At 44.6% G+C, this 26,476-nt stretch overlaps 1 protein-coding gene across 1 annotated transcript in view; it reads right to left on the bottom strand.

Moving 5' to 3' along the window:
• Positions 1 to 268: 268 nt before the first annotated feature.
• The window catches only part of Phf21a (PHD finger protein 21A), a 173,296-nt gene continuing 147,088 nt past the window's right edge, over positions 269 to 26,476 (bottom strand). Inside the window, exons 11-19 of the mRNA XM_032903727.1 lie at positions 17,267 to 17,365; positions 13,983 to 14,034; positions 13,225 to 13,304; positions 12,743 to 12,803; positions 10,282 to 10,445; positions 4,917 to 5,072; positions 3,177 to 3,252; positions 2,840 to 2,943; positions 269 to 1,914 (exon numbers count right to left, since the gene is read on the bottom strand). Coding sequence (XP_032759618.1) covers positions 1,660 to 1,914; positions 2,840 to 2,943; positions 3,177 to 3,252; positions 4,917 to 5,072; positions 10,282 to 10,445; positions 12,743 to 12,803; positions 13,225 to 13,304; positions 13,983 to 14,034; positions 17,267 to 17,365 — 1,047 coding nt within the window. The 3' untranslated portion in view covers positions 269 to 1,659. The remainder of the gene's footprint in view (positions 1,915 to 2,839; positions 2,944 to 3,176; positions 3,253 to 4,916; positions 5,073 to 10,281; positions 10,446 to 12,742; positions 12,804 to 13,224; positions 13,305 to 13,982; positions 14,035 to 17,266; positions 17,366 to 26,476) is intronic.

Raw genomic sequence — 26,476 nt, 5'->3', positions numbered from 1 at the left:
GGAAGGTCTAGGTGGGCACCAGCCTGCGTTCTAACAAGGTCTGAGACTGTGCGTGGGGTGCCCTGACGCTATGCACATTCCATTTGGCTTCAAGCACAGGAGAGGAGACCCCTGTGCCAAGGAGACAGCAAGCCTGAGGAGGAAGAGTGGGAGGGGCCAGCCCGCCTTCCTTCAGGGGACTGGCACATGGTCTAGAGACACAGTACAGCAAAACGTCATCGGGATCAGTAGGCTCTGTGCTAAAAAACTGTAACTACACAGCATTTTCTCCAGTTCTGACACCTTTTTAATAGAAATCACTGTTTTTAGGAAACAAATAGCACTTCTGTAATTTTTACAATGTTTCTTACCTTGATCTTAATTTAAGTAACACTAGGAAGACCTCAATATCTTTTATTTTCCTTTTTAATTAAAAAAAAAGTTGTTGTTTTCCCCAGGTACAAAGATTTTTTTTTTGCCCTTGCATGAAAAAACAAAAAAAAAACAAAACAAAACCAGAAAACAAAACCAGAAAACAAAACCAGAAAGTAAAAAACGAAACAAACAATCCAGAACAGTGCCTGACTGATGACACAGGACGCACACAGACTCACCAACCTCACTGACACTATGACGCCTACTCTATCATGCAAGGTCTTGCTACCCTCAACAGGACCGTCAGCCTTAACAACAGCTTTTCTATTCCTTATTTTAGTTCTTGTTACAAAAAAAAAAAAAAAGGTAAAATAAACAAAACAAAACGTTGTTTAAACAAAACAAGAACAGAAACAAAATAAACTTGAAGAAGAGAAAAGGGTCGTCTCCATTCACACACACCTGGGTCGTGCTGCTCTGCTCAGAACCTTCTCTTCTTATAAATATAGAAAAGGGATGGAGCTTGTTTTCAAGTAAAACCTCTAATCCGTCCTTCTCCCTTGGGACCCCTGGCACTCCCCCCTTCCTGCCTGGGAACCACCTGGGGCTGTGCACTACACCAAGCAGAGGGGAGGGGCTGCAGGAGTGGGCGGGGCGGAGCTAGGAGGGACTGGGCTCTCTTCTTGCACTAGGCCCCTCCAGGAACGTTAAATACTGCTTATGTCATATACTTTCCCACCCTTGCCCCCTCCCAGCCCTTCCCGTCCCTCTTCTGGGCACTGGGTTAGTTAAATCTCTATTTCCTTTTTTTTTCTTTTTTTCTTTTTTTTTTTTGTTTTTTGGTTTTATGGTAGTGAAAAGTTTAGGAACAGGAAAGCCCACACACTCTTTGGACTTGTCTTTTCTACCTAAACAAACGGCTCCCAGTAAGGATCTGAAACCTGCTCTCCTCCCTCCGCCCGTCCCTGCTCCCCACCCAACAAAACAGAAAGGAACCCACCGTGGCTGTGGAGGCTGCTGCAGGCACACACTGGTGTATAATAGAGAGAGTAATATATTATGTCACTTGGCATGGTGCTGGCAAAGAACCTCCAGCTGGCACTGCTTCATGTAACATGGTCCAGTCTTTGCATGTACACACAGAATAACAAGAATCAATTGGCAACTCGGTGCCACCTGGCACAAGCATCTTCTCTCTCTCTGGAACCAAAGAACCAAAAGAACTCTGTACTTTCCAGAAGAAATCCGGCTTTGCTCTTCTAGAGTCTCCTCGCCACCAGGACCGTGGCGTCTCCTCGGGGGCTGTTATTTAGTCTCTTCCCCCTGGTTACAGTTCGCCGTACAGCTCTGTGAGGAGGGGGAAGGGGCAGGTGTGGAGGCGGCGTTGGCAGGGGGAGTGCAGTCTGGGCCGTTGGAGAGGGCCCCCACCGTGGCCTCAGAGTCTACAGGTTTGGAGAGGTCGATGCCATGGATGAGGCGGATGAGCTGTTTCACCTTGTCCAGGGAGCTTCGCATCTCCTTCTGCCGTGCTAGGATGGTGTTCTTCATCTCCATGCATTTCTGCAGCAAAGGATAAGGGTTGGTGCTCGGCCTCCTGGGCCCAGCAGACCCAGAGAGAGAGGCCCCACGAACCAGTCCCTGTGCACTGGCATCCAGCACCTACCTGGTGTGGGCACACACTACGGAGGGAGGAAGATACGAGAGGCAGGAGATGGTGCCAATGGGTAGGGTGCAAGCCAGCTCTATCGGACACTAGCACTGACAATGCTATGATGTGAAAGTCACCATGAAAGCTGCCCCAAAGCTTGCATCTGCCATGCTCACAGGTGATTAAAAAGCTAGTGACAGCAGGGTGGTAGCACACGCCTTTAAGACCAGCACTTGGGAGGCAGAGGCAGGTGGATCTCTAAGGGTTTAAGGCCAGCCTGCAAATGAGTTCCAGGATAGTCAGGGATGTGACACAGAGAACCCCTGTCTTGAAAAACCAAACCAAACCAAAAAAAAAAAAAAAAAAAAAAAAAAAAAAGAAGCCCGTGGGGATACAGGGACTGGCTTGAGGTCTGTGGAGGATCGTTGAGTCAGTCATAACTTAGAGACAGTGCACGAGTGGGCCAGTAATGTTTAGGAGACCTGAAATAGCCCAATGTCACAGACTCCAGCCTAGTAACTCGGGTGTCTAAAGACTCAAGGGGGCCTGCGGCTGCTCAGGGCTAAGTGAGGTTCCTCTCAAAATGTGCAGGCACCGGGTGATGCTACAACAGTGCAGCTGCTACGCCATCTCTTCCCCTGCAGACCCAAACCCTCTCAGACAGCGGCCACAAGGACACTTGGAACTTGGGCAAGCAGCACATGGATGGCCCCTGAGTGCTGCACATTGACTCGGAAGGCAGCCATCGGCTACCCAAGGTGATCACATTCATACAAGGAAAGGCTGGCCCCATCTGCCAAGGACACAGTACTGTGTGGAGAAAGAAGAGCGGCTTACACTTATAGAACTGCTGAGCTCTTTCACCTTCTGCTCCAGTTCTTCCCGCTCCTGCTTTAAATCTGAACTCCACTTAAGTAGCTTCTGTTTCTCCTCTTCTTTTGCTGGGGAAAAAGTAGCATTTAAACAATGGATTCCTCAGAAAAGCCTGCCTGGCTTTGTTCACCGAGAGGGCCTGACCCCAGGCTTCCCTTCCGGATATGCCGCTGGCCTTGGTGGCCTGGCCAGGCTTTAAAGGGTACCACACTCCACAGTCCTGAAGAGGCGGTTCACAGACTTTCTACCCAACACTGCCCCCTGCACTGACCCCGCTCCCTGCCCCCCAGGCAGACCTTACCTGCTTTGTAGGCAATGTAGGAATGAACAATGGCTAAGGTCCCCGGCCATGGGATTGCTTCTTCCTTCTTCAGCATCTGGAAACCAGAAGTTACAGTTTTTCTTGAGACCTAAGAGAACTCTAACACCAGTGTCTGTGGCTGCAGACAAGGTCCAAGGAGGCTTGTGGAAGCATCACTCAAAATCCTAGACCAGAGAGAGAGGCAGGGACTTGGGAGTATTCCTGTATCAGAGCCACGTGAGGGGCTGGAGAGACGGCTCAGGGGGTGAGAGCACTAGCTATTCTTCCAGGCGCACCAGGTTCAAATCCCAGCACTGACAAGACATGACAGCTCACAGTTGTCTATCCAGCCCCAGGACAGCCAACAACCTCTGAAGGCCCAGGACAGCAGGCGTGAGGACACACAAGCTGATAACACACAGTTACACAGAAAAAGAAAACTAAAGAAGGCCACATGAGCTAGGCACGGTGGGGCACACCTTTAATTCCAGCAAATGCAGGTGGAGCTCTATGAGCCTGAGGGCAGCCTGATCTACATACGAGTTCCAGGGTTACACAGTGAGACCCTGTCTCAAAGCAAAGACAGAAACAAAACATCCATTCAACCAAGCAAAAGAAAGACACACAACCCCAACCACTGTCTACTGCTAGAACCAGAAAAGCACAAGTCTGGACACCAGCATGGTGGCAGTCACCTCAGGCAATTCTGCCATTGATTTAATAAGGGTTCCTATTTCAAATTTAGTTTTGTTATGTCCTCCCAAACACCCAAAGGATGTTAAATGTAGCTCTAAACACGGAAGTATAATATAGCCCCTGTGTAGGCAACTCTCAGGGGACCATGAGAGAGGAGCAGGAGAAGGCACTCTGACTACACTGGAGTCAACGGATGAAGACTAAGTCAGCTCAGCTGTAGTCGTACCTGTAGGCCAAGAAGCCAAGGCAGGAAATCCCATGTTCAATGCCAGCCTGGGCTACAGAGAGAGATCTTGTTTCAACACACCACGGACTGAAGATGCAGCTCAATGGTAGAGCAGTAAGTAGCATTCACAAGGCCCTTGATGCTTAAGCAGCATGCACAATGGGTCCCAGTGTTGCAAAAACAACAAAAAGGGAAAGGTTTAAAAAATGATCTCAGATCAGGTTTTTGTTATTTAGGTTTTTTGTTTCTTTGTTTTGTTTTTTTGATATAGCATCTCACTTTGTACTCCTGTAGCCCTGCTGGACTGGAACTCATTATGTAGACCAGGCTGGCCTCAAACCCAGATCCACCAGTCTCAGCCTTCCGATTTCTGGGACTAAAGGCATGCAAAACCAGATCCAGTCTAGAATAAACTTTCAAGGACCTTAATTTATCTTTTGTTTTGTTTTCTCATAGTGAGAGTGTACATCTCACTATGTTGCTCAGACTAGCCTCGAATTTGTTAAGCTCTTGGCTCAGCCCTTTTAAGTGCTGGGATTATAGGATTGTGCCACCACATAGGGCTGAGGGTCTGTACTGTGTAGGGGAAGGCAAGTCATTTCCTAAAGAAGAAAGCAATTCATGCATCAGGAAGCCTGTGAGGGAACAAAGGCTGTGGTGGTGCCTGCATGCCGTGCCACGAACCAGGAGGATGGGGCCTAGAGAACAACCACCAAGAGAGAAAGGAGAGGCCTCTTCCCCAGGATGGGAAGGACAGAAGTTTCCATGGCATTCTTTCTCTTCCTTGGTCCCTCATCCATGTGACCCACCCCCAGTACCTGGTCCTGACATCTGGGACAGATCCACATGCCCTTGGGAATTGTTTTCAGGGGCGGCTCTAAGCAGTCCAGATGATACACACGGGAACACGTGTCACACATCAGCAACTGGCCGCTCTTTCTGCAAACACTGCAAAAATCCTCATGGATATCACCCTATGTGATGGAGAGGGAAGGTAAGAGAAACGATAAAGAACATGAAAACTCAACGTTGCCTTTCTTTTACACCATGGTTTTGCACAGAAGTGTTTTTGAAAGTGAGCTGGGCAGAGATGGCCCTCTGACTGCAGTGCTCCAGAAAGCAGGAGTTTCCAATGACACAAAGCTGCACTTGCTCCACAAAGCTCTATTTCCGGGGCAGCAATTTAACATTAAAGACTTCCTTTACATCTTCAGATTTAGAGTAAAAATTTAACCTTATAAATTCGGAGTTTACAGCAAAGATCTACATTGTCTGGCTAAAATCAACTGCTTAGGTAACCGTTTGGCATTTCCAACACCAAGACTCTGATTCAGCGATCAGATACTGTCAGGCACTGATCCACTGACCACGCTGTCCCATACCAACAGGAGGAACGTTTATTATTTATCATTTTAGAGGGAGTTTTAAAAGACCTGGAAATACAGGCAAGAAATAATGACTTACTGAACTTCTTGCTCATTTGGGGAAATGTTCCCCAAGTAAACGTTCAAATGGGAAAGCCCAAGTCAGGAGCAAAGAGAACTGATACTTCTAACGTGGGAGTGAAGGGGCCACAGCCACAGCTGGCAATGCTCTGAAGAGCCAGCATTGGGCATCTGTTGCTCACATCCAGTGGAAGGCTTTATTCTTTCCATAAAATATTTCACTAGACAGAGCAAGTAGCCACAGTCCACTCTACTGCACCCTTTGTGGTGGTTCCAGTGCTGGGGGAAGCCTGCTGGGGCCCTCAGAACAGGAGGCACCATCAAAAGACAAGAAAATACAACCATCTGAAATTTGGAGGAAAGGATACAGGGAAAAGGAAATATACAGAGGTATGTTCCATCCAGTTGGTGTGCGGCCTGCTCTCTGGATAGGGCTGACACATGGGTCACAGTGACAGAGAAGGGAAACTGAAGGACAAGCTGGAGGACAGTCAACAGGTCAGCGCTGGCGTACTACTTTAGGATGTCTGCACTCTGTCAGAGATCCTACCACAGGACTACAGAGTAAGCAGCCAGACAGTGACGCCCAGGACCTCCTCTGCTACTACACTACTGAGGGGACACATCTTTCCAATCATAGAGGAAATCATGTGGGAAACTCCCCTTTGTTTGTGCCTATATACATGTGCGTGTATCTTCCCAGCTGCATCTTTCAAATTTCATAGTTACATACACTATGACAGTAGTGTCTAGAGGTTGTGAGTGTTGGGATTTCTGTACTCAAAATCACTGAGAACCTCTGAATTAGTTACACAGAACACAGAAAGTTACAGCAACAGTACACTGAAAATAAAACACGACTCAAGAACACAAGTCAACGTTAAATAGCCCTGGTATCACATGGGAAGCTGTGTCTCCAGTCCTGACAGTGAGTATAGAAATGCTGCTGCATGTGCTGGTACCATTAGGGAAACAGTTCTGGTTTGTACACCCCTGAAAAGTGCCAGTGACTGCAGATGTTTTGAGAATTGCTCTCCCTAACACTTTAAAGTCCAAGAATGTTAGAATGAGTATAGAATACAGAAACAGTTCATCCATTAGGATCAGTCCATGCCTCAAGAATGGAGATCCAGAGGTCTAACCCTGTGACAGGTCATAAGCAAACTGGAAGCAAGAAGTGCCCAACCACGGCATTGCTGGGACAGGACATGCTGCCTCACCAAGTCCAGCTCTGCTATGCTGAGGGTTTATCCTTAGTCAGCAAATTCTCCCTCCTCATAAAAATGACAGCAGTGACAAGGTGCGTCGTGAGGGTCGGTGTCTGGGTCTGTTTTATCAAGCCCTTCTAGATGGTTATTGATCCCCAGGAAATGCTTGGCTCTCAACTGTTATTGTTTAATTAATGTCGATGCTATGCTACCCGGCAGCAAACACATAGAACCCTGTGCACTGATTTTAATCACAGCTGCTGCTGGGATACTATAAAAGTAGGAAGTCAATTATTCCTAACCAAAAAAAAAAAAAAGTATCCCACTGGGTTTAACTTGGGAAGTGCTGAACATTTTTAGTGGTTTCAGAAAAATGTATTTTGACTTTAGATTTATAAAGAGAACAATGTTCATGTTTTAAGATGAAACCTGGCAAAAGCTTTTAGTCTGTGATTTGACTAGAGCAGACTTTTTAGGTCTAGTTTGTAAAAAAGAATAAACTCAACCAAAGAATGCAGACAAGAGTAATGTGGTCTAAGTATTAACTCGTGAGCAAAGCCCCTCCCCAGCACTGTGTAGCACTGCACAGGGGTCAGGGACCTGCTGGCTTCTTTGATCAAACTGGACTCGGGAAAAGCTGGAAAAGTCTTCAGTACTAGCAAACATGGTTTCTGACAGGGACTCTTGGTGCTTGTTAGCCTGCCAGTTTGAAACCTGCATCAGTTACTAGGGAAAAGGTTACGAAGGATGGATGGAACACCAAGTCTTTAGAACCAGGGTGAGTTTATAGCAACAGCTATGTCCAAGGAAGGAAATGCTGGCAACAGAACTCTCCTGTGACCCCCACTTCTGCAAAGATAGTATTTTGTTTGCTGCCCAGAATTCTAACTTAGGGGTTCAAGAGACATTCTCATGGAGAGGGTTGTGCCATTAGTAAGTCATGAGCACTTTCACCTTTAAGGATCATTTTATGGGAAGACATTAACAGTACGTTCTGAAGTTCCTAAGGGGTGAGGACACAGACAAAGAAGCTCTTGGTTTGCTGCTTCAAGCCTGTCTTTCTTGTCACCTTTAGTAAATGTTACTGTTGGCCTCCTGGTTGTTAAGGCTGTCAACTTTATATTTATCTTTGAGAATCCCTCCCCCATTACCCAATTTAATCTACCTAACTCTTCAAAATACAAACAGAACTGGCCACTTTTCTCCTCCCCTGCATCTACTGCTCCATCAGGACCAGTCAGCTGTCATCAGCCCTTGTCTGGACCTCCCTACGTCATTCCACCCTTCCCCAAGGTCTCTTTCTATGCAGTCCTCCCTTCAAAATCCAGGTGGTTCTGTAAGCATCAGGAACCATCAATGGAGGCTAAAGTCTCTGGGCAACAGTCTGGCAGACTCAAGGCCACCTCTGACCAGAGACCAGAGGGAAACAGACTTTCACAAGTGAAAAAAACTCAGTGGAAATTATCTCAAGAGATGAAAGTCAACAAGAGGCTGACAGCACACATCTCCTGCTGTGATACAGTGAGAAGGCAGGCCTGTCACCCTGATTCCAGGTTCCTTCAAAAACCTATGCTTCAGTCCACTCTGGAGGCAACTAGCACAATTCAGTGGGGCAACACTGTGCTATCAACAGAGTAACTGTGCCATCAAAAAGGACACCACCATTAGGAAAAACAAAAATGGCCTTAGAGGTCCTAGTGAGACATCTCAGTGGATGCACACACTTGTCACTACGCCAGACAGCTGAGTTCAATTCCTGAGGTCCACAGAGTAGAAGGAGAGAGCTGACTCCCCAAAGCTGTTCTCTGACTTCCACACATGTGCCATGCATGGATCCACACACAGACACAGATATACATACTCTAAATGAACAGAATGTAATTTAAAAAATGATGGCCTAAGAAACCATTTCAAAATAAAGGAGAGTTAAGTGATACAACCAGGATAATAAACACCAAGAGTGATCTCAGACAAATGCAGTTACTGGGTTAAATAGAAACACTGGAATATGGACTTAGTATTCCATGCTAAATGTAACCAATTCCCATAATATTATAACCACACGGCAGCTACACAGCAGAATACTGTTATTCTCAGAGGAAAAGATTCTTTTTGTTTTTGCTTTTTATTTTTTGTTTTTTTTAAAGATTTATTTATTTACTATATATGAGTACATTGTAGCCATCTTCAGACACAGGAGAAAAGGGCATCGGACCCCATTACAGATGGTTGTGAGCCACCATGTGGTTGCTGGGAATTGAACTCAGGACCTCTGGAAGAGCAGTCAGTGCTCTTAACCACTGAACCATCTCTCCGGCCCCTTATTTTAAAATTTTTGAGATAGGGTTTCTCTGTTTGGCCCTGTTCTAGAACTCACACTGTAGGCAAGGCTGGACTTGAGATCTGCCTGTGGCTGCCTCCTGAATTCTGGAATTAAAGGTGTGTGTCACCACACCCCACTGAGGTGAAGAGTCTTAATTTACTCAGAAAAAAAGTGCATGTATGTGTTTGCATGTACAAGTGGGTGCAAGCACACAAAGAAACAAATGTAGCAACAAGCGGTCAATCGGAGCAAATGGTGATACTGTGTGCCGAAGCCTGTCTACAGGTGACACTGTGGATGTAGCCTGTTTACAGCTGATACTGTACACTGCATCACGCTGCAGATTGTCTACAGGTGACGCTGTGTTGGGCATCGCTGCTACAGCCTGTCTACAGGTGCCAGCATCTCCATATTGAGACAAATCACATGTAATTTGAGAATTATTTCATCCCTTTATTAAAGCCCTCTGGTGGTCTCCTGTTGCACTTAGAATAGAAGCCATAGAACCTTGTATGTGTAGGCCTATCTCACCTCTGGTCACACCTCCCCACACAGCTGAGAAGTCCCCTCTCCCTCCTCGTGGATGATGCCTTCGCCTTCCAGGCACTGCTCCTTGTGCCTTGATGTTCCATTTCTCCTCCTTGTGCTCATATGTGTCTGACAGGTTACATATTTGTTCCCTTGTTGTCTCCCTCTTTCTACAGAACACAACCCCCCTGAGTGCTTGTATTGCTTGGCTGTTCCTTGATGTATCCCCAGCCTCATGAGGAGCACTTGCTCAGCAGAACATGTAAGTGCTGGACTCTGTTTCTGAGCAGTTCCACCAGCAAAAGACCCGGTGCCTACTGTAGCAGCAGGGCTTCTGGAAGCATGTGCCCTGCCCATGTCCTAGCTCCAGCACACCAGTGACAGAAACCACTCAACTACAGCCCATGTCCCCACCCTCCTGAGAGCTCATTCACAGTTGATCAAATCCAGACTCTGAAACCCTGGGATCCCTGGATTTGTGTGTGTGAACATGACTCTCAAGGACATGGAAGAGCTGTGACCCCATAAGAAAGCTACTTCACAAGGTATGCAAGCATTCTGCAGTGTCTCCTGCTGTTCCAGGGCTAGCAAGGAAGGGTCAGTCTGGTGAGGACACAGCATAGGACAATGGCTTTCCCATGTGAGCTCTCAGAGAGAGTGCACGTCCCAAGTTACTTACGTCTGTGGAGGTGGGGCTGGGCAAGGACACAGGCTGAACAGGTGCAGGGAAAGTGAATGTGGTCTCTGTCTTTTCATTTTCAGGGGAGTCGGGATGACTGGATGGGGGGGATGTTGGGGTAAGGGCTCCAAACCCCAGCACTGCATTGTATTTTGGAGGACGACCTATATACCAAGAGAAGGGAACAAAAGGGGAGAAGGGGGAGGGAAAGACAGGGGAAAATGATCTTACATACCTTTGGCCAGTGTTCCTCATTGGCTAGCATGGAAAGGAAAGTGAGGTAGCAGACAGAAGGTTAGTACACAGGCCAGAGGACGGAAAATAAGCAAAGATGGCAATGCCATTAGAAACAACTACATGAGGAGCCTACTAAAACAACTAAAAGAGGAGGAGAAGGGAGCCTTAGAGCATGGCTAAGGTGCTGGTGTCTGTAAGGAGACCCATCTCAGGCAGATCACGGTCATGCCTGGATTATCACACCTGACGTTTCTAACAGGAGGAGGCCGAAGCTAGAACAAAGTTTCTATATATTTTCTGCATTAGTCGCCAAGGATTTTCTGTAGCCATGATTGTTCATGACCCGCTGTTCTCCTGAATGAATTTATTCAGCATCTCTGTTTTCCTGTGTCTCTTGCTAACAGGTCAAACTTTGCTAGTAGGGTGGAGGAGGCAGTGTGAGAAGGCAGAATTCCAGGCAGTTACTCTAGCCCTCTGCTGTCAGAGCCACTGCAAGGGAGTTTCTCGGAGCAGCTGCAGTGTAAGAATATCAGGGAAGTCACAGGCTTCCAAGCCTTGGGCATCCCTGTAAAGGTCTGAGAGCTGCCTCTGTTTCACAGCACCAATCGTCACGGACTACATGTTTAAGGAGAGGGCAGGGTGTTGTTTGTCTGAAAGGCCCAATCTGAAGCAATTTCCAAAGACTGTAAAAAAGCAGAGTCCATGGTCACAGGGCAGCTAAGGCAGTCACTCTTACCACACACCTAAATCAAGGTCCATGTCTCCTGAGAGTCGGGTGATAGCTGCTAATCTGTGAGTGACTATGGACAAGCCACACACCAAAGTCAGGATACACCAGTGAAGCCTTATTCGCCTACAAGTGCTGGTGAAGGCTCTCCCACCAATTCCAGTCTATGTCAGGGTCATGCACAGGTACTGTAATGGTCAGACACTACACTAGGGCTGCCTGTGTCATTTGGACAGAGCCTGAGTTACAAAGAGACTTGCCCAGTCTTTTCCCAAAGAACCAAGTGCTGTAAGGAGAAAAAGCCAGTTACCGTATCCTCTTCGCTCACCTACACAAGGCACGCCCTAGCACTCGAACGCAGCCTTTAGCCTCTGATCTTTCTGGCTCATTTGACTGCCGCTCTCTGAGCAGATACTATCTCCCAGCAGACTAGTTAATTGAGGCCACTGGTTGGGGCCTCTTATCAGTGTGGTCACTAAACAAAGAGCTCAACACAAAACCAAAAAGTGACTTATGACTATGGCCCAGGAGCCAGAACAAAGCAGTAACATAAGGTTTCCCATCTAGATGGGCTGGTTACTTGCAGGACAGACCGATAAAGGATCACTCATGTCACTAAGGCTGGCTGTGCCTCGGGAAGACAATGGCACATTAGTAGCTCTGCCCAAGGCAAAGGTCAGGGTAACCTCAGAAGTCTGCAGTGGCTCTGAGAGCCGGGGGGCATGCACAAAGATCAGAATGCTAGCCATCTACTCTAACCTTCCAGCCTGCAACCATAACTCAGGGACACATTACCACACGGAGAGAGGGACCTTGGGATGTATGACTGACATCAGAGAGTGATTTCCGTGCCTTGTCTATGAGTCTAAGCCTGAGCTATGAAGACCCATTTAGACCTGTGTGGTAAGAGCTGCTGCTGCTTCACTCTGCCTAGAGTAAGGGGTGGAGGAAGAGAACAGACTGTGTTAGAAGTCTCTCTCTGCACGAGGGAGCCTGTTTTAACAGCTTGCTTTTCTTCCTTTGCTCGAGATGCTCCCTGATAAAATATTCCAAGTTCTCTTCCTGGAAAGTCTGCAGATCACAGAAACATAGTCCCATTCTACCCTCACTGGCAACAGGAAGACTGAAACAGTATGAGAAACACCTTGGCAACAGCAGTGCTAGGCTGCTTAAAGATGCTAAACACTTCCTTTCACACGATGTTCTGTTCACTGAGCTATTCACGAATGGCCTGGTGGGCTTGTGGCAGGAATTGCTGCATTACCCCATTCTCCTGAGCCAGCTTAGCCAGGACCCAGAAAGTCAGCGTTAGCCCCAAGTTCAGAGAGCTAAGAAATCTCTCTTTTCCTCCATATTCTCAGAAAACAACAAAAACTATTTTAAATGGATAGAGCAGCTAGGTTCTAGGACAATGGAAAAGAGGGAGAGAAGGAAAAGAAACACAACACAGAAAGCAAAGGTAAAAAGCAAGACAGGGTGTTTTTAAAAGACACTCACCTCTCTTGCGCGTCCCGGGATGCATTGTGCTGTTAAGGTAAGTGACTGCACTCTTCTTACGCTTTGGAGAGTTAAGAAGGAAAGGTGACTATTAAGTAGCGTGGTCATCACGAACACTGCAAACACGCTTACCGCATGCTAACCAGGCAGGCCAACCACCCCAAGGTCTCAGGGCTAGTGAGCGTGACTGTGTGTACTGGGCTCTGAGAGAGTATTCCAAAGGGGCCCACCTCTGCTTCACAACAGCAGAGTCAAATAGGATGAACGAAAACTGTGAGGTAGGATCGTATCTACTCAGACGCCAAGACCTAAAGAGGTGAGCAGTGGCAGTGGAGCTGTGAGCAGAGAAGGAGCCCATCCCTTCACAGAGCTGAAGAGACCAAGTACTGACACAAGGGCTCTTAGCAGGCTTTCAGGGGGACGGACTAACAGGCCACAAGTAGAGTCAGGGCGTGAGGAAGGGCCAGTGCTGGCTGCAGTACCTCTGGCTCAAAGACTGCCCCACTGTACACCGGGTTTGCTGTTGTTCTTCTCTTTCGCTCCTGCCTCTTGCTTTGGATTTCTTGAGAAAAGAAAAGGCTGTGATTAGAAGACAGGAATGAAGAAGCTAAGGAACAGAAGTGCACTGTGTAACGTGCTGGCTTTCAAGGCTGTGTTTCACTGTGTCCTCAACAGAAGCAAATGCACTACTCAGGCCTCTCAGTAGGAAGGGAGGCCAGGATGGTCTTTGAAGTGCTGCTCTGTGAATGGGAGTGATGCTGTGGACCACACTCATAAACAGTCATTCTTACTTCTTATTTATTTTTAGACTGCTCTGTGTATCGGTCTGCATGAACTGTGTCTACAGACTCCCAACTAGAACTCACCACTCCCAAATTAGATGATCAGGGCACTGAGCTGTCTAACTGTCCTTGGGATCCTGATGTCCAGACGGACGATGGAGGATATAGGCAAGGACTTGTCAAAGGAGCACTTGTTACTGTTGTGAGACAAAGGCCAGGAGTCACCTTCACTCAGGATCTGGGGAGGCTTCTCAGGACAGGAGTGTGCATGATACCAGGAAGGGAAGGGCCTACACGCTATATAGACAGGAGCAATTTTTTCTCTATAGGAAATCCCGTTTACACTGGTTGAATCATACTTTATTTGTGCTCCAAATTTCTATTCTAGGAATTTAGCAAACATCACTTTTAGGAACAAAGCTAGAAATAAGATCATGCTGAGAAAAATCTTCTCTTACCTTCTAGATGGTCATGTGTTACCAACCCTAGAGATACCATGAAGGCAAGTTTCTGTGTCAAAGAAGAAAAGAATATATTTCAGTCTAGGATTTTACAAAACCAATCTTAGGTTTCCTAGTCAGAAGGCAGGAAAGCCGCTCTGACAGGCCAGAATCACACGAAGAGCCACCACAGAGGCTGTCTGTTCTAGAGTGACTCTAGTTTGCTCAGAAGAATCTTCTTAAAGGTATCCATAGCGGAAAAGCACGCAGAGGAGCTAAAGACCTTCAAGAGCAGCAATTCAGTTCTACGCACGCCACTGTTTGCCACATTGCTGGTTTCTCACATTTTCTCACACAGCCAGACAGCAGGAGCTCTGGCTAATGACTTCAGGGACAGTGGTGGGTGATTCTGCTTAGCATTAGGATTTGCGGTTAAACAAGAACCGAGGCAGCTTCTCTCTAGAGGACCCCATCTCCATCTCTATGATAGAGTGTCAGATCCTTTAAACTGCAAAGAGCAATGAACTGACTGCTGTTCTTTGCTTTGGTTGGCTGTGATCTGAAAACTGTCTTCATTGTCTACTGAAGTACGGTGCATGGGTTCTAAACACCTCAAGTAGAACAAGGAAATCTTCTCTGTAAATAAAGACGCCATCGACCATTAGGCCACATATCCCCACAGAGTTACTAACAATACAGTTGAGCCTTTAAACGCATGAGAATGCATGCACACATGCACTCACGCACGCATGCACATATCCTGGCTGCCTAGGCCTACTCCCATACTGGTCTCCAGAGTGCTGGAAAGAGAAGCATGTGCCAGAAATTGCTAGCTTCTTCAAAATATTGACCTTCTGGGGCTTGAGAGATAGCTCACTGGTTAAAAGCACTGGGTACGTTCCCAAAGAATCTGAGTTCAATTCCCAGTACCCACATGGTGGCCTACCCATCTGTAACTACAGTTCTTCTGACTTCCATGGCATCCTTTAGACATGCAGGCAAAACACTCATACACTAAAATAAAAATAAATAATAAATCTCAGCAGTAAAAAAAAAGTGTGACACTTTGTGTCATTTTCTGAATGGGACACTCAGAACTCTGGGCCTTCATTGTTATGTTCGGAGTTCTAAAAAAAAAAAAGAGCTTTGATTTTTTTTTCTAATTTCAGCTATTTGGGACTAGTATATAGGGAACCCTGAGTTTGACTCCTCCTAGACAAACAAAAGCCTGAGATGGAGAACTCTGACAGGAACAAGGATTGGGCAGGGTGATGCAGTCTTAGTCTGATGCCCATGTTTCAGCACAGCACGCTGAAATGATATATCCGGTAGCCAGGCAGATAACCACATTTCCAACTTCCACCATTCCTCTAAAGTATAACCAAGGCAGAGGCTGCCCACAATATTCACTATAATCAACTGACTCACTCCAGTTAACAATGTACTCTTTGTCCTCACACATCCACCCAGTTTATCTCTGCCAGTCTAGACTAAGCTCACAAAAAATTTCTGTTCCTAGGCAGGGTTTCTCTGTAGCCCTGGCTATCCTGGAATTCCTTCTGTAGAACAGGCTGGCCTTAAACTCACAGATCCACTTGCCTCTGCCTCCTGAGTATTGGGACTAAAGGCATGTGCCACACCTTTTCTTAAATGAGAATTTAAGAATTTTGTAAATGAGAAAAAGAGTTACCCCTTCCATAAATTTGCTTTCTTTTTCAGTTTTAGACAAGATTTATCTTAGGCCCACTTCAAATCCTCCCACCCCATTCTCCCAAGTGTCAGAATTAAGGTGTGAACCACCATATCTAGCCAGAACTGGTTTGCAACTATAGAATAAAAAGTTGTTAAATAGTTTTCATTCTCCCTCCCCCCCCCTCACCTCTCTCTCTCTCTCTCTCTCACACACACCCTTTTCCTACAAAAGAGTAATCTTATAAAGTTCTGTTCAACTGGAAGACAGCATCTGCTACTGCACATGATGGCACCTGTTGTGGGCCACTGACATGAGATATCCTTTCTTTTATTTTTTTTTTTTTTTTTTTTAAAGATAGATGTATGTATGTATGTATGTATGTATGTATGTATGTATATGAGTATATTGTAGCTGTTTTCAGACACACCAGAAGAGGGCATCAGATTTCATTACAGATGATTGTGAGCCACCATGTGGTTGTTGAGAATTGAACTCAGGACCTCTGGAAGAGCAGTCAGTGCTCTTAACCACTGAGCCATCTCTCCAGACTGAGATATCCTTTCTTTTTACGAAGAAATTGTGTTGTCTGTGCATGATGGTGAGTGCCTGGAATCCCAGTACTAGGTAGGCAGAGGCAAGAGGATTCTGAAAGCACAAGGCCAGCCTGGGCTACACAGCCTATACCAGCTCGGCCATGGCTACCCAGCAAGACCCTGTCTTCTCACAAAAGTTTTCTTTTTGCCGACAGTTTGCTCTATTTCCTCTCAGTTTTTGCCATTACTTTTTGTGAATGATATTTACAAGTTTTTCAGCATTTTTTATAACTAGTGCTTCTTTTTGGTTCCAGTTCTAGCCCCTTAAAAAGTAAAGTTGGTTTCACAGTACATTTGCTACTTGCTTCACAGAACCTGGGCTGGTTCAATAGAGCTTTTCTTTTTTTATTTAAAGAACCATGTCTGGCATGGTTTCACTATGGAGAACGTACTGAGGACAGAGGGGATGGATAGTTGGTCTCCGAGCCCAATCACCAGCAATTTACCAACACACCCAGACCAGCACTTGTGTTTCCTTTACCTGTGCCAAGAGCGTCAAGCTAAAATGACCTCTTGCCCATGGACACAGTCTGCTGCTTGAGCTGGGCCTGTTTACTGCTTATGTCATGGTGTGGATGTCACCATCGTCAGCCCACTTTCATGCTCAGTGTATCACTGTGAACCACTGACTCCTTTGGGATTTAGGGCTGTAGTGTAGTAAAGCGGTCTTGGTCCTGACAAAGCAGAACACACAGTGACAATGACATCTACAGTGTAAACTGGCATCTGCTGAGGGCGTCGGCTGCCTGATACATCTCATCTGAGACAAGCACAGCATGGCCTTCCTTAGGAACACAACAGGACACCTGAGAGCATCATTCCCCTCTGCTTCAGGATGTGTGTAAGACATCACTTCAGAGCTCGCCCTTTCTGTACTGTGCTCAGGCCCACAAGACTTGGCACTAAGAAAGCTGCCCCAGGTCCATCTGACTCGGTAGTCACTACTGTGTGAAAGAAGAGAGAAAGTGGCTAAGCCCCATGCCCCGACCCGACAGAGCCTGGCAGAGATGTACTACCTGAGGGTTCTCTTCCCGTTTTGGTTTTGGTGCAGCAGGCGGGGTGACAGTACGGCTCTCTGCTTGTCTCTCCTCTGCCTCTGTGTGGGATTTAACTGTCTAGGAGAGAAGAATTAAGTGAAAATTCAGAATTAATTTCTTATTAAAAGAATTGAAAACAGTTTGACTGTGATCAAGAAGGAAATAATATACTCAAATTTGAAACATTAACAGATAAGTTCATATGATGTATTTTGTTGAGGAGGAAGAAAAATGTAAAAGTCCAGTTGGAGACCCTGGACTGAATGACTGGACTAAATATGAGCCTATAAATACAATCAGATACAAGCGTTCCTGTATATAGAATGATGTAGCAGCAGGTAAAAACCTGCTGTCAAGTCTGACAACCCCAAGTTTAGTGCCCAAGACCCACACAGTGGAAAACAACAACTTCCCTCTCTTTTCTCCTGGTCTCCACCGTGCACCATGGCAGACCCACTGCCCAATACATAACAATGTTTTAACAGAAGGCAAATCAGAGCTCAGAGGTTAAAAGCACTTTTTTAAGGACAAAGAAAAAGGACAAAGAAAAACTAAATTAAAGGTTGTTTTCCTTAACTGTAGGATATGATGGTTTCCAAGAACATCCATGTCATTATATATGGATCAGGCTCTGTCCACATGTGCTTATGATCTGTGTAGCACAATACACATCTTATCTCCTGAGCTTTTCCTCAGAACAACCCCAGTGACTACCCAGAACTGCCTTTTCTCAGGGTATTTAAAGCTCAAGCTCTGCTCATTCCAGGCCGTTCTAGAAGCTCTCAGTACACACAGAAGCACCCCCTGCACTAATATCCTCTGACACAAATGGTAGCTTGAACATGAGAGCTTTGCATTGCTGTTCTTTTTTGAGTAATGGCTAGTTCTTTTATGAATTTTGTAGAGACAAAGTAGTTTTAGAACAGTAGACAGAGAACTATAAATACAAACTAGTAAAAATTGTAGGTGCAGTGGTCCTTTTGTAAGGTAACCCCAAGTCATTAAGTAAATCAAAATGACAGTATCAGACTATTGGTGGGCAGGAGCTGAGTGCAAAGTTTCATCCCCATATAAAAAGACAGCAAAGGTTCTCAAAACCATTACGCTGTTAAACAGTGTACTCGATCTGAAAAAGCCTCACCTTTCTCCTTGGCTATTTTCATACTGTGCCTCTGGCTTTGCACACGGTTACATGGGCAAATGTAAGACCTTCATGTCAACCACTGCTCTCGGGCAGAATCCTGATATAGGACTCCATGCTACTATACAACCTGAGGAGGGGCTGTTTATATACTTACTCCTTGTTACTACCTCAAGCCCAGCATCTACTTCATGCCTGAATTCAATAAAGTACTGACCTCTAGGACAATCAATCATATTTCAATTTCTCAATTAACCCCTTCTCCTCCTTCCTTAACCACATAGTTTTTTAATTTAGCTCAAAAGAGCCTATTTCCTCAATAAAGCAAGCCTTCGATGGGAAAGCAGTCATAGCAACATAACTAAGGTCTGAGGTACTCAGAATTAGCTTATTTTTGTCACTTTGTGGAAGGACAAGAGAGAGAGAGAAAGATCAACCACAGGGTGTGTATTCCCCTTTCCTATGTGAGACAGGTCCTTGGAGCCTCTCTCCTGAATTTCCAGGGATAAGCAAACACGTGGTAGTAATGCTCCTGGACAAGGCAACCCCCCCTAAAGACAGAACATCCTGAGGACACACAGTCCCCATCCCTTATTGTTATAAGGCAATCAAGATACTGGGGGGGGGTGTTCCATTCTCTCAAGGACCTCCTGCTCTGGGGAAAGCCAGCTGCCATGTGCCCAGCACTATGGAAACACACACACAAAATGAAACCAGTCTCCTGCCCACATCTAGCAAAGAGTGAGTCCAGGAATTATCTGACTGAGCTCAGAAGGAAACTGCCCACCTGCAGCTAAGGTCATGACAACTGTAGCTCCAGCCAGCTACTTCAAAACCATCCTTAAAGAATGAAAGACAAATGAAGGACAGATAAACAAGAGATAAGAATGTCCACTGCTGGCACACCTGCCTTAAAGACAAGACAGCGTCCTTTGCCTTACAGAAGTTTTTCAGGTTCATGAGGTCCCACTTATTAATTATCTTCGTGTCTGAACCTCAGTGTTCTCTTCAGGAAGTTGTCTCCTGTGCCAATGTGTTCAAGGGTCTTCCCCACTTACTCTATGATCAGGTTCAATGTGTCTGGTTTGGTGTTGATCCACTTGGACTTGAGTGACAGACATGGATCTATTTGCATTCTTTTACATCTAGTTAGACCAGCAACATTTGTTGAAAATGCTTTCTTTTTCCATTGTATATTTCTGGTTTCTTTATCAAAAATTAAGTGTCCATAGATGTGGGGGTTTTCTTCTGGGTCTTCAATTCTATTCCATTGATAAACCTGTCTATTTTTATGCCAATACCATGTGGTTTTTATTAATATTGCTCTGTAGTAACAGTTGAAATCAGGCATAGTGATACCCACCCCCCCAAGAAATTTTTATTGTACAGGACTGTTTTAGCTATCCTGAGTTTTTTGTTTTTCCATATAAAGTTGAGTATTGTTCTTTTAATGTCTATAAAGAATTGTGATAGACTCTTGATGGGGATTGCATTAAAGCTATGATTGCTTTTGGTAAGATGGTTGTTTTTACTGTACTAACCTTACTGATCCATGAGCATGGGAGATCTTTCCATCTTCTCATATCATCTGCAGTTTCTTTCCTCAAAGACTTGAAGTCATTGTCATGCAAGTCTTTCACTTGCTTAGTTGTCCCAATATATTTTATATTACTTGTGGCTATTGTGAAGGGTATTGTTTCCCTGATTTTCTCAGCCCATTCGTTGTTTGTATACAGGAGAGCTACTGACGTTTTGAGTTAATCTAGAATCCAGCCAATTCACTGAAGATGTTTATCAGCTGCATGAGTTCCCTGGTAGAATTTTTGGGGTCAATTATACATAATATAGTCATCTAAGAATAGCAATGCTTTGACTTCTTCCTTTTCAATTTATAATTTCTTGATTTTCTTCAGTTGTTTTACTGCTCTGGCTAGAACTTCAAGTATTATAGTGAATAGATAGGAAGAGAGTGGACAACCTTGTTTTGTTCCTAATTTTAGTGGAATTTCTTTGAGTTTTTCTCCAGTAATTTTTTTTAAAAATTGCATATTTCTTTATTTACATTTCAAATGTTATTCCCTTTTCCGGTTTCCTATCCATAAGCCCCCTATCCCCTCCCCATCCATCCCCCCTTTCCACCCCCACCCCCAACATTCCCTTACACTAGGGATCCAACCTTGGCAGGACCAAGGACTTCTCCTTCCATCGGTACCCAACAAAGCCAGTTTCTCTCCAGTAATTTAATGTTGGCTATAGGATTGCTGTAAATTGCCTTTATTATATTTAGGTATGTCCCTTGGATCCATAATCTCTCTAGGACTTTTATCATGAAGAGGTGTTAGATTTTGTTAAAGGCTTTTTTAGTATCTAATGAGATGATCATGTGTTTTTTCTCTGTTTATATAGTGGATTATACTGACAGATTTTCATATGCCATCACTGCCTCTCTGGATTGAAGTCTACTTGGTCATGGAGGATGATGTTTTTAAGTATTTTTAGATTTAGATTTCAAGTTATTTTATTGAATATTTTTGCATCAATGATCATGAAGGGAAACTGGTTTGTAATTCTCTTTCTTTGTTGAATTTTTGTGTGGTTTGAATATCAAGGGAACTGTGGCCTCAGAAAATGATTTGGCAATGTTCCTTCTGTTTCCAGTTCATGGACTAATTTGAGGAGTATTAGTATTAGCTCTTCTTTGAAAGTCTGGTAGAATTCTATGCTAAAACCATCTGTCTCTGGCCTGTTTGTTTGTTTGTTTGTTTATTTGGGAGAAGTCTTAGTAAGGGTTTTACCTCTGTGAACAGACACCATGATCAGTGTAAGTTTTATAAAGGACAACATTTAATTGGGGCTGGCTTACAGGTTCAGAGATTCAGCCCATTATCATCAAGGCAGAAACATGGCAGCATCCAGACAGGCATGGTGCAGGAGGGGCTGAGAGTTCTATATCTTCATCTGAAGGCTGCTAGCTGAATACTGGCCTCCAGGGGGCTAGGACTAGGGTGTTAAAGGCCACGCCCACAGTTACATACCTACTCCAACAAGGCCACACCTCCCAACAGTGCCACTTCCTGGGCCCCACATATACAAACCCTCACAGGAGACTTTTGATGACTGCTGCCATTTCCTTAGGGATTACAGGTCTATTTAAATTGTTTATCTGATCTTGATTTAACTTTGGTAAGTGATATCAAGAATATTGTTCATTTCTTTTAGATTTTCCAATTTTGTGGAGTACAGGTTTTTGAAGTATGACCTAGTGATTGCTTGGATTTCCTCGATGTCTGTTATTATATTCTCCTTTTTGTTTCTGATTTCATTAATTTGGATATTCTCTCTTTGTCTTTTAATGGAAAAAGATTTTCACCAACTCCACATCTGACAGAGGGCTAATATTCAAAATATAAAGAACTCAAGAAACTAGATATCAGGGGCTCAAGAGATGGCTCAGCAGTTGAGCACACTGGCTGTTTCTTCAGAGGAAACCAGGTTCAATTCCCAGGTTCCACATGGCTGCTCACAACTATTGGTTCCAGGGGACCCAACACACAAACATACACACAGGCAAAACAAGGCACATAAAATAAAAATTAAAAAAAAAGAAACTAGACATCTAATAATCCTACCTAAAAACGAGGTACAGATCTAAACTGAGAATTCTCAACAGGAGACTCTCAAATGGCCAAGAAACACTTACACGCTCAACATCCTTAACTGCCAGGGAAATGCAAATCAAAATGACTCAGACTCCACCTCACACCTGTCAGAACGGCTAAAAACAACAACCAAAGCCACAGCACACGCTGGCGAGGATGTGGATCACGGGGAACACTCCTCCATTGCTGGTGGGAGTGGAAACTTGTACAGCCACTCTGGAAATCAATATGGCGGTTCCTCAGAAAACTGGGAAGAGAGTTACCTCAAGATCCAGCACTGGCACCCCTGGGCCCATCCCAAGGGATGTTCTGTCTAAAGGATACTTGTTCGACTATGTTCATAGCAGCTTTATTTGTAATAGCCAGAAACTGGAAACAACGTAGATGTCCCTCAATGGAAGAATGGTAAAGAAAACATGGTACATTTACACAATGGAGGACTACTTAGCTATTAAAGAAAATAACATCATGAAACTTGAAGGTTTCAGATGGAACTACATTAAAAAAAAAATCATCCTGAGTGAGGTAACCCAGATCCAGACAGACACACCTGGTATGGACTCACGGATAAGTGGGTATTAACTGTAAAGTAAAGGACAATCGTGATACGATCCACAGCACCAGAGAGGCTAAGTAACAAGGAGGATTCAAAGGGGGACATGAGGATCTCCCCGGGAAGGGAAAATAAAACAGATTTTGAAGATGGGCTGGGAGCAATTGGGGATGGAAACAGCAGAATCAGGCGGGTTATACATAGGCAGAGAGTACTGGAAGAGGCAGCTGCAATTGGGGGGGCATTTTGGGGGAGGGGCAGAAACCCAGTTCACTGGGAACTCCCAGGAATCCACAAGGGTGACCTAGTGAGGACGCACAGTAATAGGGACACGGAGTCTGAACTGGGACACCAACCAAGTCACAAAACCTCTGACCTAACAATTTGTCCTGCCTAGAGGGTGTGCTGGGGTAAAGGTGGCACAGAACTTGTGGGAATGGCTGATCAATAACTGGTCCAACTTGAGGCCCAAATCCAGAGAGGAAATCCATGCCTAGGATAGAACCAAACATGACTAGCAAATAAAAACAAAACAAACAAACAAACAAACAAACAAAAAGCATCAAAAAACCCAACAGCAACAGAAAACCAAAACAGTCAATTATTCCTAACGATAAGTCCTGCTTTACCTGTAGCTGGAGCCTAGCATAACCGTTATCAGAGACGCTCCACACAGCAACTGCTGAAAGCACATGCAGAGACCCACAGCCAAACATTAGTATCCTGGGGAATTCTAAATTCAGGGAATCCTATAGAAGAAGGGGGAGAGAACTGTAGGAACCAGAGGGATCAAGGACACAAAATAATGGCCCACAGAATGAACTAACCATGGTTTATAGGAACATAATACAACCATCACTTCAAGTCTTTAAACCTAGCAGGGGTGGAGGTGGGGCATGGGATGTCTGAATTCAAGGCAAGCCTGGGATATATACTGAGACCCTGCCTAAAAATAACAAAACCCTCAAACATGTCCTTTAGGAGAAACACTCAAAAGAAGTTATAAACTGCTAGAGCCAAGAAATAAGATGAAATAACTAAAAAGCAGAGCAGCGGGCATTATTCCTAATCACACAGTCAGGAGAGAGGATCTTTAAAAAAATGCATCAGATAATTGCACAATTATGTAACACAAAAGAAATGGACAGGTCTCTACAAGTAAATTACCCAAACTGAGCCAACATGGCACACAAAGTCTAAACAGACATAACAGCAGACTGAAACAGGAATCAAAGCAAACGAAAGGGCTGCATGGATGGTTCACCTGAGCTTCACCCAAAACGGAAGAGGAGCCCAGGAGCTGGTGAGAGCTCATGGGTGAGAGCACTGACACTCACAGAGGACCTGGGCTCAGCTCACAGCATCCACATTAGGGAGCTCACAAGCACCTTAACCCCTGCCAGGGGATCCACACCTCCCGGCCTCTATAGGTATGTGTACACACGTGCACATGCACATATATACATAATTTAAAAATTAAAAACCTTACACACACACACACACACACACACACACACACACACACACACCCTATTGCAAGCTAATAAAACTCAGCAATGTAACAGGGTACAACAGTTCAATAAAAGACAGCAAGAACAAAGTGAAAGACAACTTATAGAAAAAGGAAAATAATATTTAAAAATGATGTCTGCTAAGGTATCCAGGCTAAGTAAGAACTACACTTCATCAAGAGAAAGAGTAACAACTCGACTTTAAAGTGGGACAAAGAGGGGCTGGAGAGATGGCTCAGTGGTTAAAAGCACTTGCTGCATTTGCAGAGAAAGGACTCAGGCTCAGGTCCTAGCACCTGCATGGTGGCTCACCACTGTCCATAACTCCAGTCCTAACAGGTCTAATGCAATCTTCTGACCTCCATGGATACACAATGTACAGACACACACCTGAACAAAACATTCACACACAAAGTAAGTAAGCCTAAATTGTTTTTTGAAGCTAAAAATAAAGAAATGGTCTAAATAGATATTTCTTTTTAAAATATATGCAAATGCAAGTAAACATAAAAAAACAAATATCATTAATAATTATGGAAATGCAATCACCATATTTGCATACCTTATACCCCATATGACAGCTATAAACAAAATATTCTTAGACTAGCATGAATATTAAGCAGATGGAATGTACATATATTATTGTTGGAAATGAAAGTTGCTGAGTGTGACTCTCAGGAAGTGTGGTGTCACGTGACACAGCAACCACTCTCAGCTACACACCCAAAGGAACTGTAAACAAGGCACGTACAAGTGCTGTGCACAAATGTTCCCAGGGGCACAAATGTTACTCAATGTTGTCTCAGTGGCTGTAAGGTGGCCATAACTCAAATGTCCATCAACAGATAAATGGACAATTTGTAATAAACCCAAAGATGATTATGTGTGTGTGTGAATCAGTAATCAAAAAGGAGCACCAGCAATATTTCGAAGTAAGTGAACCTTGAAAACATGCTAGCTCAAAGAAGTCAGACATAAAGGCTACTCATTAAATGGTTCCATTTATATGAAACAGCAGAGTCATCAATGCCACAGACACATCAGACTGGTGACTGCCAGAGACAGACAATGGAGTGGATGAAAAGTAGCTGCTTAATACACACTGGGTTTTATTTTAGGAAAATGAAAATATTTTGCAACTAGACAGACGGCAGTTGCACAACACTGTAAATGTACTAAATACCACTAAACTGTTTACTTTTGAACAGCTAATTATTAGTGAAGTGAATTTCATTTCAGTTAAAAAATATTAAGAAACAAAGAACAATGATTCTAAAAGTTTGGCCTCTCTCTTAAAGAAAGTAAAGCTTTATTCAGAACTGAAGCTGCCCTGAAGATGTTACCTTTTGCTAACAGTTACCAGCATTTAACAACTAGGCAAACCTTCAGAGCCTCTGGAATCTGGACTTTGACGTTTCCATATGACCAACACTGGTGACTCTAAGCAGCAGTGGCTTCCTCAGACGTGAGCCTTTCCCACTCTTTCCTGTCCATTACAGCCACACATGGATTATTTTAAGAGGAATTAGCAATGATGTTAGCATATCACTTACAGCCGTGCTCTACAGAAAATGGAAAGATAAGATCATTTGTCTGCCTAGCGCATCACTCACTTATAGCTCCTGCTTTGTACACCCTTCTTCATGTGTCTGAAGGATCGCCTGCTCTTGTTTGGTTATGAAAGATAGAATCCTCAAACTTGGGGCTGGCTCAGTGGTTAAGAGCACTGACTGCTCTTCCAGAGGTCCTGAGTTCAATTCCCAGCACCCACATGGTAGCTCACAGCCATCTATAATAGTGTATCTGAAGACAGCTACAGTATACTCATATACATAAAATAAATAATTCTTTTAAAAAAAGAATCCTCAAACTTTGGCATGTCCAGACCTAAGGTAATAATTTATATCCTACAGAGGACTCAACCAGCCACAACATCCCACAAGACAAAGACAAGTCCAGAACAACAATCACCTGTCTTTAACTTCTATGGCTCAGAGAAACTGCAAGTGTCTGATGCTAGCAGAGGGTGGTTCGTGGATTTGAGGAAAGAAACCACCTCTGTATCACATAAGGACAACTGACGAAGGGTAACCTGACATAGCAGAATCTCAGGTAGAGGAAACAGCTTTCTGTTGGAAGAAGATGCCATTGAAGACTTCCATAGATCAAGAGAAGTCAGTGCATGGGTTCAAAGGTTTGGAGGACAGGCTACCTCTCCTGTAAGGACTGACACAGCTGTGACTTTAGGTAAAGCCAGTGCTCATTCTCAAAATCCTAGGGCCCCTGAGAAGTGCACTAACTCTCCTCTGTCTGTGCTCTGTACAT

The sequence above is a fragment of the Rattus rattus genome, chromosome 5 (genome assembly GCF_011064425.1).
Source record: "Rattus rattus isolate New Zealand chromosome 5, Rrattus_CSIRO_v1, whole genome shotgun sequence".
Classification (NCBI taxonomy): Eukaryota; Metazoa; Chordata; class Mammalia; order Rodentia; family Muridae; genus Rattus; species Rattus rattus.
The sequence above is the reverse complement of the archived record's forward strand: the minus strand, read 5'-3'. Positions and strand labels throughout refer to the sequence as shown.